We start from the raw sequence: 16,419 nt of genomic DNA, 5'->3' as shown, positions 1-16,419 counted from the left end.
CAGTGAGGTCAGCTGCAGCTTATAGTCCAGCAAGGCTTACCTATGAATAAATGCTCTTTTCGTGTCAAATTTGGTGGGTGGCGGCTTATAGTCAGGTGCGCCTTATAGTTAAAAAAAATACAGTAATTTTTTTGCCTCTATATCCGTACTTTTACTTAAGTAAAAGAAAAAGTGAGTACTTCATCCACCATCAAAGAGATGGGGAATAAACAATATTGGTCACTTCATCATTCTATTGTTACGTATCCATAGTAGTCCAGGCATAGACTTCATAATGATACTGATGGGACACGGGCCGCGGGGCCGATTAAAAGGGGGATAATGAGCTTTTTCGTTTAAAATTCTTGTGAATGAATGCTTAAATCCCTCATTTGTTTAAAGATATAGTTATGGACGCAAAACAGTCTCGATTCTTGGGTAAAAGCAAAAAAAAAAAAAAAAGTGCAGTTAGCATTTATTTTACGTAAATATTGCGAACTATGATGCTAGTCATTAAGCAAATGTAGCGGCCGCCTTATGTACACAGAGCTTTTCCGGTGAAAATTATGAATAAATGCTTAAATCCCTGAATTCTTTATAGATATGGATGTAAAACAGTCCCAATTCTTGGTTAAAAGCAAAAAAACTGTGCAGTTAGCATTTATTTTACTTAAATATGTTGAAGTACGATGCTAGTCAGTTAGTCAATGTGGCAGCCGCCTCATGTAAACAGCTTTTCCGGTGAAAATTCTTTTGAATAAATGCTTAAATCCCTGAATTCTATATAGATATGGACGTAAAATACTCTCAATTTTTGGTTAAAAAAGAAAAAGAACAGGCAGTTAGCATTTATTTTACGTAAATATGTCAAAGTACGATGCTTGTCTGTTAGTCAATATGGCGGCAGCCGTAAAACAAAGAGCTTGTTACGTTGAAAATCCTTGTGAAAAAAACGAAAAAATAATAACTACCTTGAATCCTCAAACAATTCACTCCTGAGACAAACCTTCTTATTTGTATGCGGTACAGCTTTCGTACTTTTTCAACCCAAATCCGGCACTGGATCTCCGTATGTGTCGCTGCGACCGAATGCGAATAACTGAAGCGGATTGTGAGATGCCCCCCTACTTGAAGGCGTGGCGCAGTGAAGGTGGAATCTGACCTGTCAATATCATTATGAAGTTTATGGTCCAGGGTTCAAAAGTGGATACAGTATCTTTTTAATATATGTCGGGGGCTTGATTTAAAGGTGAACCAGTACGTTTGTGATAGCTGATGTGTCCTGTTACTTTTTGATAATCATCTCAGTCTCAACTCAAAAAGTGAGCACCCACTGAAAGTCACCGCATATTGGCTATATCTTTGTCAAAACATTCTTTGGTGGTCTTATTATAAATCATGTGTCATATGGTGAACACTTATGCATCATACCTGGCAACCTGAGCACACCTCTGACTCTTGGTGGAGCTGCAGGGAAAGTAAAAATCATTAATTATAGTAACATGATGTGTAGCATGACTCAGTACTGTTGCTTTACTGAACACAAACAGTATTCAACCTTGTCCTCCCTGCCCCCACTGACCACCACTTGGGTCACACCAATAAAATCAGGGGTTTATGGGTTATTTAGGAGAGTTATAGCCATCTTGTCTTACCTCAATGCAATGAGTCTCCATGGCAAATCCTGTGTCATTTGCTTGTGTACACTCATATCGATTATGGCCATCAGGTCATAGGGAATCCTTTATTGGAGTCGATAAAGTGGAAGGACTATTTAGGAAATTATAGACCTGATGGAAGAGCCAGAGTGGCAGTTTTAATTCAGTTACTGTTCCAGTTTTCATCATCCTCTAAACAATTTGAATATTTCTCCACTATATGCTGATCTCTGCTTTCTTCCTCAGCGCTTCCTAAATTCCACACACACCCAATGTCCATGGCAGTGGATGAGGGAGGAGTTGCACGATTCCAGTGTCAGATCAATGGAATACCTGAGGCCAACATCACCTGGGAGAAAGACAGAGTGCCACTGAGTACTAGTGACAAAAGGTACAGGTTGCAGTGTTGGATGGGAAGCAATTTGTTTGTATTTGATGTTGTGTGACATTTTAAACAACATGAGCTGCCATTGACGGTGTGAGACGTCCAATCCATTTTGACTGGGAAGGGCCAAATAAATTAATGTAACTGTGCATATGAAAGTGCAGTAGTGCACGCACTCAGTCACGCAATTCTAGTTTTAAATTGCCGATGTCAAAATAATAAAATTTGATTTTGCATGTACAGTCTGAATGAGCTACAACAGGGGTGCCCAATCCCGGTCCTCGAGAGCCCCTATCCAGCATGTTTTCCATGTCTCCCTCCTCTAACACACCTGAATCAACTAATCAGGATCGTTATCAGGCTGCTGCAGAGCTTGCTGATGAGCTTATCATTTGATTCAGGTGTGTTAAAGGAGGGAGACACGGAAAACAAGCTGGATAGGGACTCTCGAGGACCAGGATTGGGCACCCCTGAGCTACAACATGCTGGCTCGTGGGCTGTACATTTGACATTACAGTATTGAGCTAAACTTAATCCAAATCCTCTTTTTTAGTTTCCTCATAGAAAAGTGTCTTGCAATAATGGGGGAAAGCTGTCACACTTAAACATGATGTAGCGGACTCAGATGCAGAATTCAGTCTTTTAATAACAAAAAATGGTCAGAGGTAGGTACAAACTGAGGGCGCTCCAGCAAGAGGAAAAAACAGGCTATGAAACAAAAATAAACTAGAAACAAGAGAGCCAGGCAAAATACACTGGAGTATACAACTACAATAAAGGGCTATGCATGAGGCACAAAATAACAAAGAGCTATGACAAAATACTATGAACAACTTACAACTTTGAATATCTTTGGCTATGGACTGGCTTTGGTGGCAACGAAAGGCGAAGACACTTTGGCACGAGACTAGGGAGTGACAAACAATTTAAGCACGTGGGGGGCACAAGTGGCAACAATAGGTAATCATAATCAGAGACAGGTGAGAGAGACGGCAGGAAGGGCGAGTGGTGGAAACAGGACGTTGAGGCTTCAAAATAAAGCAGGAAGAGACAATATACCAAGACGTGACAACCCTCATCCAGGTGTGACAAAAACATTTTCTTTTAAAGTCTGTATTCTTTTTTTTGTTTTGTTTTTTTACTTAAAACAGGAAAAATCAGTAAATATTATCTTTTTATTTTTTATATTTTTATTTAGTTTTCATTTCAGTTATTTATTTATTTACATATCAAATACTAGGTTAAAAACGAATGTTTTCATTATAAATTAGGGTCATTTTTCAGACGCTTGGAATCGGGTGAAAAGGATCGGGTTTTTAATTTATAAATATATTAATGTTTTTCTGTTTCATTTTCGCACAGCACCAAACTGTCCATCTTGTGTTTGGTACTTAAAGTTAACGATGATTGACAGGTTTGTGATTTAGATCTTTGCCAGAGAAGCTTGGTAGCTCTACAAGCAAAGGCACAAATGTGTCAATCATCATTAAACTTCCATATGTGTGCTGCGGCAACTCATTGTGTAAGTGAGAAGCTGTTCTCAGCAGCGTGAGCATCAAAGCGTGAGTGCATTTCAGTGGACTCACTCAATGAAGCGTTTAATAAAGACTAGCATTTTTCTACGTTATTCTTTTTTTAAAATAATTCACATTATGAAGGCGATACAGTGGGGCAGTTCAAAGACATGAAAAAAAAAAAAAATCTTCAGTCAGTTCGGGACTGGATATCGATATAAATATGCGATCAGGACATCCCTTGTAAAAACCTTTAATATTGTTTGATTTTCAAAAAAAAAAAAATTTTATTTTAGTAAGAAACATGACGTTGACGCACATGACGAAATGATATAGCTGGCCGCAAATGACCCGCAGGCCTTAAGTTTGACAAAGTTTGGTATTCATCCCATTTGATTCCCATAGCTTTTTTCTGTTTGTGAAAATAGTTTGCAAACTGTCAGCTACCTCTTTTATATTTTAACCTGATTAAATAAGATCTAAATCAAGTGACAATATTGGTAAGAAATAACCAAACAGTCCTTCATATGGATAGAAGTAAAATAATCCTGTTTGAGCTAGATTCTTAGCTACTTCTCTTCTCCTATCCAGATATACTCTTCTACCAATGGGGATCCTTCAGGTGACAGGTGTGAGACAGTCCGATGTCGGGGTCTTCCGTTGTATGGCCACCAATATTGCAAACACTAGGTATAGCCATGAGGCCATTCTCAACGTGACTGGTAGGTGGCTGCACATATACACAATAATGCCTTTGGGAATACAGTTTTGCCATTGCAGCATTGAATAATGGATAATTTCCCTTGTTTTTAGGTGGAGCTTCAAGAACCTACAAGGAGCCAGTCATTCTGTCAGGACCCCAGAATCTAACCATCACTGTACATCAGACCGCCATCTTGGAATGCATCGCCACAGGAAACCCAAAGCCTATAGTTTCTTGGAGCAGACTAGGTAATACTGTAACACTGCAGAAGGGTCATCTAGGTTTTTCAAACCACTATGTTTTTCAATCAGATGGCCGCTCAATTGGAGTGGAAGGGATCCAGGTTCTGGGAACAGGGAACCTGATGATCTCAGATGTTTCTCTGCAACACTCTGGTGTGTACGTGTGCGCTGCCAACCGGCCGGGTACCAGGATGAGGCGTACAGCGCTTGGCCGACTTGTGGTACAAGGTCAGTCACACTCCCCTGCACAAGATTGATTGAAGCTCAATAATTTCACTCAATACAGTCGCCAATTAGTGAATTTTGTGAAATAAATTCTTTATTTGAACATGGTTATTTAAAATAATCAAAGGCATTACCTTCCAATGTATTGCATTGCAATGCAATATAAAATAATGCTTCAATTGTCGAAAAGAACAAGCAACCTGTGTTCTTTCGCGATATGGTTCATCCATGGCACTGTAGCAGCATATTCCTGGATCACCAGTTGACTTTATTTAGCAGTTTTGTGTCTCGATCTGTCCTTAAATTAAATGAGTTATGAACCACATTTTTAGACCGTGACGTCGCATCGTAAAGCGGAAGTAAAGCTGAAGTGGGACATTATAGACCCGCCCTCGCATAGACCCCACGTAAAAAGTGCTACTTTTCGCCGGTAATCTTTCAAAAACTAACATGGCGATCACGCATTGCTTTTTTGGAACTTGTAGAAACGACTCTAGACATTACGACCATGAAGGATGTTTTCTTCATACGTTCCCGGAAACCAAAAACTCGGGAGGAAAAAAATGTGAAAACCGAATCAACTTGCGCGGACTTTAACACCAGCTCGGCGAATCCATTCACGTTTCATATGCAGTAAACATTATGTTGGGTTGGCATGGTCTTTCAGAGGACAAAGAGGTAAGCCATTTTTATATTTTTACTTTATTAATTTTTAGCGTAACGTTGTGCCGCACTGCTTCTGTCTGACAATGAATGACCTGAAAAAACTACAATGGTATCTGACTGCCACTGTTACCGTTTCTGTTATATATATATATATATATATATATATATATATATATATATATATATATATAACAATTTTAGTAAGGGGGAAGTGTAAATAAATTATAGGATTAAGATGTGTTATCAATGAAAAAATTTAAAGTGTTCGTTGGCTGTCACTGAGTAGCATTTGCGACCGCTACACAAAGCTAACTAAATTACCCCCAAGAACGGTAAGAGACGTAGGACAACCAGAGGATATATAAGAAAGACAGGGCTGATGGTAAAGGATAGCTTGTTGAAACCGGAGAATGTCATTGTCAGTCGCGTCGATTAAAAAAAAGCTAAAGCTATGCTTAGGTCGGCTCGTTTTTTTCGTCTTTTTCAGCCTTCGACGCTAAAGCCATCTCTTTAACTGAACATTTTTATGTTCTTCCACATCTATGCCAGTCAATTTGGCACCAGGCACATCATTTTCGGAGAGAATTGGTAGGTTTAGCACTGTAAACATCTCCTGCGTACACGATTTCCATTCATTTCCTATTAGGGACAAATGGTGGCTTGTCCTTGCATAGCAACCGTAGCTAATGCCATGAATATTAATGAGCGGAAGTGACGTGTTGCTTGCGGTACGCCATTGTATCTCCATCTGCTCTTAAAGGGACTACAGTGAACCCCCCTATCGCTGTTAATGGGGACCAGAACCGACAGTGTAAAGTGATTTTTAACCTACATTTTTTTGTGTGTGTATATATAATATAAATAAGTGTATATGAAACCCAATAAATGTATATGTTATCATTAGAAAATTAAAGAATAGTTTGAAACGTCAATAAAATAATAATAATATAAATAACATACATAAAATAATGTATTCATGATATAAAGTGGGGCAAATAAGTATTTAGTCAACCACTAATTGTGCAAGTTCTCCTACTTGAAAATATTAGAGAGGCCTGTAATTGTCAACATGCGTAAACCTCAACCATGAGAGACAGAATGTGGAGAAAAAAAAAAACAGAAAATCACATTGTTTGATTTTTAAAGAATTTATTTCCAAATTAGAGTAAAAAATATTTTGGTCACCTACAAACAAGCAAGATTTCTGCATATTTTGCAAATTATGGTGGAAAATAAGTATTTGTTCAATACCCAAAGTTCATCTCAATACTTTGTTATGTACCCTTTGTTGGCAATAACGGAGGCCAAACATTTTCTGTAACTCTTCACAAGCTTTTCACACACTGTTGCTGGTATTTTGGCCCATTCCTCCATGCAGATCTCCTCTAGAGCAGTATGTTTGCGGCTGTCGTTGGGGAACACCGACTTTCAACTCCCTCCACAGATTTTCCATGGGGTTGAGATCTGGAGACTGGCTAGGCCACTCCAGGACCTTGAAATGCTTCTTACGAAGCCATTCATTTGTTGCCCTGGCTGTTTTTTTGGGATCATTATCATGCTGAAGGACCCAGCCACGTCTCATCTTCAATATCCTTGCTGATGGAAGGAAACCAAAAAGTTCTATTTTGGTTTCATCTGACCATAACACATTCACCCAGTCCTCTTCTGGATCATCAAAATGCTCTCCAGCGAACCGCAGATGGGCCTGGACGTGTACTTTCTTCAGCAGGGGGACACGTCTGGCAGTGCAGGATTTGAGTCCCTGAGTTACTGTGGTCCCAGCTCTCTGTAGGTCATTCACTAGGTCCCCCCATGTGGTTCTGGGATTTTTTTCCCTCACCATTCTTGTTATCATTTTGACGCCACGGGGTGAGATCTTGCATGGAGCCCCAGATTTCAAGGTCCTGGAGTGGCCTAGCCAGTCTCCAGATCTCAACCCCATAGAAAATCTGAGGAGGGAGTTGAAAGTCCGTGTTGCCCAACGACAGCCCCAAACATACTGCTCTAGAGGAGATCTGCATGGAGGAATGGGCCAAAATACCAGCAACAGTGTGTGAAAAGCTTGTGAAGAATTACAGAAAACGTTTGGCCTCCGTTATCGCCAGTGTTGTTAATCTTACTGAAAAAAAGTAATTAATTATAGTTACAAATTACTTCTCACAAAAAGTAATTGCGTTAGTAACTCAATTACCTGAATGTAAGAGTAATTAGTTACTTGGCAAAGTAATTGGTGATAATTACTTTTTTTTTTTTTTTTTTTAGGAAAAAAAAAAAAAAAAAAAACATTGGCCACACTATGTGAAGTTTATTGTGAAGGTTTTTGGTACAATTGGCCCGAGCCCAATTCTTTACCCTAATTTACCCTTTACCCTGAATCAACTGTTAAAAGTTGTTAAAATTGCTCCTATTATTGCATTAGTTCCCTTCTTTCTACTTTCGACATATGAAAGTTTTAAAACTGTTTCATCATTTAAAGATAGACTCAAGTCAAGATTTTGCCGATTTAGAAGTATTTTAGATAAAAAGTTAATTAGGTTCGCTACGAAGGTTCTCTACAACAGAGCCGTCTAAAAAGTCTACTGCTTTAAGATGGCGGCTGTCTACTAACTCATTTAGTGCCATGTCTGTCATTTTGCATCTAGTTATATCTATGTACAGTACATGTGATATCTACCATGTCTACCATATCTACCATAACATGCGGGCGTAGTTTGTCGGCTATCAGCTACAACATGTATTATTGGAGCTACCTAGCATCGCGTTTGCTCGGCGTCACAACTTTCTTGCCTCCTCCCTACTCCTGCTCTGCACTGTCGTCTCGGTGAGTCCGTCTCCCTCAGACTTTTCGACCAATATAGTAACGCATAGTAACGCATGCCTTTCCGTCCTCAGTAACGGTAACGGCGTTGCCAAGGTGAGAAAAGTAATTAATTAGATTACCCACTACTGAAAAAAATAACGCCGTTAGTAACGCCGTTATTAACAACACTGGTTATCGCCAACAAAGGGTACATAAAAGTATTGAGATGAACTTTTGGTATTGACCAAATAGTTATTTTCCACCATGATTTGCAAATAAATTCTTTAAAAATCCAACTGTGTGATTTTCTGGTTTCTTTTTGCCACATTCTATCTCTCATGGTTGAGGTTTACCCATGTTGACAATTACAGGCCTCTCTAATATTTTCAAGTGGGAGAACTTGCACAATTAGTGTTTGACTAAATACTTATTTGCTCCACTGTATGTACATTTTGGGGATTTTGGATTTGTGTCTTAGAAATTGTTGTCCATTTTACCAGAATCATATTTGCCAGGTGCTTTTTTTATGTCAGCCTAAAATTCATGTCAAAATGTTCTATTGGGTTGATATTAGTTCTTGGTTAAAGCCATGCGGGCTTTGTTAATTGCCTCGAGCATCTACGGCTAGTGTGTGTTCACGCGTGTGTAGTACTTGGTTATGTTAATGTGCAGCAGCAGTGAATGGAAAGGAAGGAGAAGGTCAATAGCAAAGCTCCACCCTTTTGTCTCACCTTTGCCCCTGACTCCTAGATGGGGGCGGATCTTTCTCACATGAGCCCCCTTGACACCTCTGTCCACACAAGAGAAACACATCGTGATATCATTGTATCTATCTCAACTTGAAATTTGCAAAATGTCATAAAAGATGGAGTAATTCAAAATATCGAAGCAGTTTGTTGGACAACAAAGTAAGAAATCAGAGTCACTGTTTGTGAATTTATATCCTGGAGGAGGTGGGGGGTGGAAGATTGCGGAGGGCCACTGATGACGCGTACTCATCCATCACCTCGCAGATGTCCATTAGCTGTGTTTTAATTGGCTGTCGTGCGCTGGACTCAATGGCACTTTGCCTCCCGGAGTGTTTAGTGCAAAACAAGATGAAAGGACGCAAATACTAGTTTGGATCTATTTACTGTGGTGCTTTATCTGCTCTCTCCACTGAGTTAACATACAATAAGTCTTGTAAGAGATAAGAGAACAGATGAGATTGTGTATGAAAGAATATCATGATCATATCATATCTGTGAGAGAATTCTATTCATGCTTAAAACACAACCATTATACATTATTATTATTTATCATTATTATTATATTTTGTATGCTTTTGTTATGCTTGCATTAGAACATTGTAGCATTGAGCATCTTTGTTATATTAATCTTAGTGTGCCTTCTCATGGCCTTGACTACTGTAGACTGTATCACAATATGCCCAAATATGGACTGTTATGTTCCTGTTTTCCAATATGCCCTGAATGAATACAATGAGCGACTGTGGCTTATCAGACTAAGCTTATCTTCGTTCTAGCCGGGACCAGTGCTCAAGGTCTCAGGTCAAAGATGTTTTTGTATGGAAAAATACCCAGGTTTTTGAGATGATGAGTTTCGTTTCTTAGTAAGTTTCGTTTCACGATGGGCTTCGGCACTGCCTCTTCAACAGTATAAATGTCCAGCCTCAATTGTACTTCTTTGTACTTCTGGGTGATTACAGCTCCTGGCTGGGTCACATCATTTTGTACCCGAGAGCTCTTGCTCATAAAATCTTCGAAGCAAAGCAATCCATGGTTGGGGTCGTATTCATTTCTCTAATCAAGCTATCGAGGTAACACTTGTCTTGGAGTTCAAACTTGAGCTTCCCTGACAATATCATACCTTATTTTAGGCTTGGGATTAGTATACATATGCATACATATCTTATTATGTCCTTTACATAAACACTCACAAGACATCGCAATTATTTGCCCATTTTAATAAAGCCCAACGTGGGAGCTGTATCAAGCAATACTAATACTTTTTTTTCCATTTGCAAAAATGGATGCCGCGTTCCATTTTTATTGCATTAGATTCACGATGTTTCTTTCAACCAAACAATTAGGAAATATGATGATCATATTTTAAGTAAATGTAATACAATGCTGAGAGATATAAAATACCTTATTTAATGTTTGAAACATGACTAATTTAAAACGAATACTACTCCAACCTCATTCATCAAAAGTCTTAGTAAGGCAGAAATGTATTCAGCTTTAATAATGAATATCATTATTAAATTATATATCAGAAACAGTTATGTTTCTTGTCTTTTTCCTACAATTCAGCCTTGCGATCATACCTCCCCCAGTTGAAACATCAATCAATACTTTAGCCCTTGACAGGCTCTCCAGTGATTGGAAAAGAATAGGAAGAATAGAAATCATCTCTAATGTATTCATTAATGTATTGATCTAGTTTCTCTCTTGTAGACAATGAGTAGCACTGATCGTCTGTTAACATGGCCACCACAAATTACATAAAAAGCTGATGATTTAACTGGATCAGCTGATATTTAGTAGGAGTTACAGTTAATTATATTAATTATCTATGAACAAATAACGTTTTCGTGTCAAATTTGGTGGATGGCGGCTTATAGTCAGGTGCGCCTTATAGTCTGAAAATTACGGTAGGTATTTTTGTTTATTAAAAAAAGAACTAGGCATCCTCCCATATTGACATCAGATTTTGGGTCATGTAAGCAACAATATTAAGATTTGCCAGGTAAATATTACTATTACCGGTATATTTTTATATTTGATATTGCTTACTAATTTAAAAAATATCGTTTTTTTTTATTTTATTTTTTTTTTTAAATATTATCAATATTTTATTTTACAAATTGAACTTATAAATCAATAAAATTTATTCAAAAAGCGAAATTCATATGAATACAAACAGACACACTCTAGTTGTGGCTCCCGACAGTGTTGTTTTTGGCAGCCCTTTTAATTTTTGTCTTCGTCTTTTGGACGAAAATACTTTTTAGTCATATTTTTGTCATTTTCAAAATGTTTTCGTCCTCGTCTAGTTTTAGTCAACGAAATCCCACACATATTTCTTTTAGTTTTAGTAGACAGTTACTCAAAATTTTTTCGTCTGTAAAATTCAAATGTTTATAAATAAAGGTTTCCAACAATTTCGAATGAACATAGATAAGTGAGCATATACTGTAGCGTCTACATGGACAACGCTAACTTTGTTGTGGTGATAATACACACTTAGAAGGTAAAGCGGTACATTATTTTCAATTAAACTTACATAGTAGCCATGAACTATTAAAAAAAATAAAATAAAAAAAACGTAAAATAAATAAACATTGAAAAAACAAAAAAGACTGGCCAGTGTTTTAAGAGGACGGCCGCCATTCTGAAGCTAATGCTAACGCGAATTTTACGCTAACGCTTTGAGTGAGTTTGAGTTAACGCTTTAGCGTCTGCTGATCACTCAGCATAGACCTTTTAAAGACTATTGAAACATTGCATATTCTCTCTTGCCAAAATAAGCAAACTTGTCTTATCGTGTTTCCAAACAAGCAAGATGGTGCACAGCCTATCTTGAGATACATCCTAACTGCAGTGAGGTGCAGCACAGCTCACATGAGTGATACCCAAACACCGCTACAATGCAAGCTGACGCACGCCACTTACAATATGAAAATGTCACGCATTGTGAACATATGACAGAGACGATGTCGTATTTTGTCGTCTCATCAGACGAAAACTGACATTCGTCTCATTATGTTCTAGTCTCCCGAGCCACGTTTTTAGCTCGCCATCATCAAGAAAAAATGTTTGTCGACTAAATATTTTCGTTATCGTCATTTTGGACAAAAAAAATACTGGCTCCCAATAACCTTTTTTGTTTTTACTCAATTTCATAATATGAAAAATGACCCAACGTAACCCACATATGTGAACACCTGATAAATATTATCATATTTTTATGTTTTGATTGTTATTTATTAATGAAAATATTTGTATTAGGGCTGCAGCTATCGATTATTTCAGTAAACGATTAATCGATGAATTAGTTTGTTTGAATAATCGAGTAATTGGAAAAGAACATAAAGAATTTAAATACCTGCGCTGATCCTCAAACGATATAAAAATGAGGATCGAAGTACAACAAAAGAACAATAGGCTAACTTTAATAGCAAAAGTCCACTAGCTAAAAATGCTATAAAAGGCTTTTTTTAAAATGCTCCTTACAAATGGTTCAAACACATATTCCCACTAAAAAACTGGAAAATATACCTATAAACTAAATTACAAATGCATAAAAACCCTTAACTCAAACAAAAAGTCAGCTAGCTTTAATGTTATAAAATGCAAACTTTTTTTTTTTTTTTTTTTTTTTTTTTTTACAATGCTTTTAACAAACCCTAAATATACCTATAAACTAAATTATGAATGCATAAAAAACATATTAGCTCAAACAAAAAATTAGCTTATGTTGGTCTTAACAGGGAGCAGCAGGATTCAGCCATGTGAAATGAGTGATGTCATATTCACTGCTGCCACTAGAAGGCAGTGTATCCACCCAAATCAACATAACTAAATGCAAACACTTTCAAAACAAACCATTACAATGCCACTTTAAATAAACGAATACTCGAAGCAGCAAAATTTAATTTGAATCTTTTTTTCTAATCGAATTACTCGAGTTAATCGATTAATTGCTGCAGCTCTAAATTGTATTTTAAAAATAGTATCTATATTTTTATGACGAATTAAACTTACAAATCAATATTATTGTTATTATTTTTATTTTAAAAAAAAAAAAAAAAAAGCAAAATTCAAATGAATAAAAAGAGACATTCTAGTTATGGCTCGCAGTAACACTATAAAGTTAAATATTTTTTTCCTTTTTTTTTTCCAATATTTAAGTAATTTCGGCCATTGACACCCACACAACTGGTCTTGTCCAAGTCCAAGTTAAGCTATTTTGAAAAAGTTGTAAAAATTCAAGTGCACCATCCGTTGTCTCATACTGAATCAAGTTCAGTGGGATTTTAGCGAGCAGGTTCCAACTTTCACGCAGTCTTGACATCAGCCCATCTGTGTCCACGGCCACGGTCAGGTCAGGGAGAAAGATGGGACAAAGAGGATCAGAAAACTCAAAACAAAGCAGAGGATGACGAAATTGTCAATACGGAGGGCGCAAATGGATCGAGAGGAAAAAGGGGAAGGGGTGTGACCTCTCACCTTTAACCCCGACAGGAGGGCCGAGGGGCATAAAAGTGTGAAAACGGTTGAGCGGAGGGAGGAGGTGCCGGGACGGACATTGAAATGAAAAGAGGTTCTTTTAGTTAATTATGGAAGGGTGGAAGATGGATAGCATCCCACAAGGGGGAGCGGGGCGGTGAGGGCGACTAGGGTGTCGCCGTGTTAGACACAAAAGATGGCCAGCCAATTTATCGAATAGTGCTGAAAAAAAAAAAAAATCCGCTCCCTCCTTCTGTCTCAGCCTTCATAACACCCCCTCCTCTCTGGTTTTGTCCACAAAGTCCTCTGGAAAAAAGATATGCAGATCTTTTATCATGCAGATACCACAAAGGCATTCATGTTCTCATAAATTATATCAACTTTCCCACAGAAGGAACTAGAAAAAAAAGTGAAAAATGATAGCTAGCACGTTCAAAACAATTGGAAATCATTCGATATTATGAATATCTACATGTCCTAGGTAAACAAAGTTAAAAAGGCTTTGTGTTGAAAGTACAGCATTCATCAAAATTCAACAAAATAATAAAGAAAAAAATATTGTCACAAATGCAATATGGACACATTAGTTTTCCTTTTTTCCTTCCTCTTTCACTTTTTTAGAAATTATTATTATTATTAATTTTGTCACATCTTAAAATCTGCCAAGCAGTGTGTGTACTGATTTCTATTCAAGTTTATTCAAGCATTTTCTAACACACAAAATGTGATTGCTTTGTCTCTTAATATTAGTGGTGTGACAATATATTGTAATACTTTGTATCCCAAAAGGTTATAATAAAAATAATAATTATTATTATTATTATTATATATTATATAATTATCCCAGGTAAACAAAGTTAAACAGGCTTTGTGTTGAAAGTACTGTATTTATCAATATTCAACAAAATAATAAAGAAATAATAATAATTTCCTTTTGTCCTTTCTCTTAACCTTTTCATTTTTTAACTAGTAATAATATTTTTTTTATGTTACTATTTATTATTTATTTATTTATTTATTATTTTATAATTATTTTAAATGTGTTTTTTTTTTTAATCATTTATTATTATATCTTATTTTTTAATTGATGGTTTTAATTTATTATTATTTATATATTATTATTTTATTTATTTATTTATTTATTTTTCATTTTATTATTTATCATTTATTATTATTATTATATCTTATTTTTTTATGTATGGTTTTAATTTATTATTATTTATATATTATTGTTATTTTATTTATTTGTTATTTTATTATTATTTTTAATGTATTTTTATTTTATTTTATTATTTATCATTTATTATTATATCTTTTTTTATTTAAGGTTTTAATTTTTTATTATTTATATATTATCATTATTTTATGTATTTATTATCATTATCATTTTTCTTTTATTATTTATGATTATATCTTATTTTTATTTGTTTTTAATTTATTATTATTATTATATATCATTATCATTTATTATTTGTTATTATTTGTATTACTTTATTATTATTATTATTATTTATTATTTTATTTTATTATTATTATTTATTGCTATTTTGTTATTTTATTATTCTTATTTATTATTTTTTTATTTTTTTATTTTATTTTATTATTATTATACTTATTGTTTTTACATCTTGAAAGCAGCTGACGTTCTGCCAAGACTTGATATATCGTTTTAAAAAGGTGTCAGTTAAAAAAAAACAAAAAAAACCCTTTTTTTAATATTTTTTATTCATTTCTTTTACTTTTCCTGAATGCTAAAGAGTTGCACGTTTGAACTAATTCATTATTTTTTTCAAGCTTTTTATCTGAGGTTGTTCTACATAATAAAATATCTGAGTGACTGCTCATCTGAGACTGATGATTCCATACTTTTTGCTACTTGTATATAACAGGCACTTTGCACGGCAATGTAACGGTCTTTTCCAAATGACAATTGCAAACAAAGAGAAAGATTTATGAGCTGCGGTAAAACTCAAGGTCAACAGAATCACTGATCAATACAAAGTATGGATCGAAATATACTCAGTCAGCTGAGGACGCCTGACAATTTCCAACATGACGTTTGGACAGCTGAGCAGACCGCGTGATGGACAGCTCTTTCCTCATTGATGAGTGAATTGCATGTACAAAAGCAGTGAGGTGGAAATGAAGGAAACAAAGCATTAAACTTGAGTCGTTTTATAAGCATTTTTGTTGGATACTTTCATGTTTACATGCTTGTCAGATCTTTCATGATTTTAAATCCAAAATATCCAACTAAATGTGCGCAAGATAATTTTGGGAGCGTGTAAAATGACACCACAGGCACATATCGCTCATTTAGTATTGGTTTCAAGAATGTGAGAAATGAGAAGGTTCCAAGAGAATGCAAACAAAAAGATGTTAAAATGGGGTAGATAAGATGTTGACACATCCTCGTTGGCTTAAATTTGGGAGTCAAAGTGGATTGGAGTGCAGCGGATCAATGAGATACTGAGCTGGTTGGAAGGGAGGGAGGGGTGAAAGAGCTGTGCATTAATATGCAAGTCTATTGTGATGAAAAATTTTCAAAAAGGGTGAGACGAGGTCTTCCCTGCAATCTGTCCAGTGTCTGCATATGTGGTTTTTTGCTCTTCTATAGACATGTGCCGATTACCGGTTTCAAGGTATACCGTGGTATGAAAACTGCGGTATTTGGTATTTTTTAATGTCCCAAAAATGCAGGGGAAAATCCCTCACTTGCAGCTGCAAGGCTCAACCCTCCCCCATTGGGTGTTGCTCAGTGTCAGTGAGTCAGCTATGCTAAAGGAAGGCTGGAGGAGGTGAAGCTCCCGAACTTTTTCTCCCGTCAGAGAAAAGGAAATAGGCGGTGTGGGAATACTACGGCTACAAAAAATGTTTCAGACAGCCACGGCTTAGAGGAAAAGGGCCAACCGACATGTAAAACATGTTTACGAAGGGTGGCTACCGAGGAGGCAATACGTCCTATATGATTTTGTATTTATACAAAATTAAAGGTTAGCACACACTGTCATGA

The 16,419-nt window shown here is 36.2% G+C and overlaps 1 protein-coding gene across 1 annotated transcript in view; it reads left to right on the top strand.

Moving 5' to 3' along the window:
* si:ch211-57n23.4 (immunoglobulin superfamily DCC subclass member 3) overlaps positions 1 to 16,419 on the top strand; it is a 56,965-nt gene that overhangs the window by 19,273 nt on the left and 21,273 nt on the right. The window contains exons 3-6 of the mRNA XM_057828114.1: positions 1,884 to 2,028; positions 4,128 to 4,258; positions 4,350 to 4,487; positions 4,551 to 4,709. Coding sequence (XP_057684097.1) covers positions 1,884 to 2,028; positions 4,128 to 4,258; positions 4,350 to 4,487; positions 4,551 to 4,709 — 573 coding nt within the window. The remainder of the gene's footprint in view (positions 1 to 1,883; positions 2,029 to 4,127; positions 4,259 to 4,349; positions 4,488 to 4,550; positions 4,710 to 16,419) is intronic.

The sequence above is a fragment of the Corythoichthys intestinalis genome, chromosome 22, assembly GCF_030265065.1.
Source record: "Corythoichthys intestinalis isolate RoL2023-P3 chromosome 22, ASM3026506v1, whole genome shotgun sequence".
In the NCBI taxonomy this organism is placed as follows: Eukaryota; Metazoa; Chordata; class Actinopteri; order Syngnathiformes; family Syngnathidae; genus Corythoichthys; species Corythoichthys intestinalis.
The sequence above is the reverse complement of the archived record's forward strand: the minus strand, read 5'-3'. Positions and strand labels throughout refer to the sequence as shown.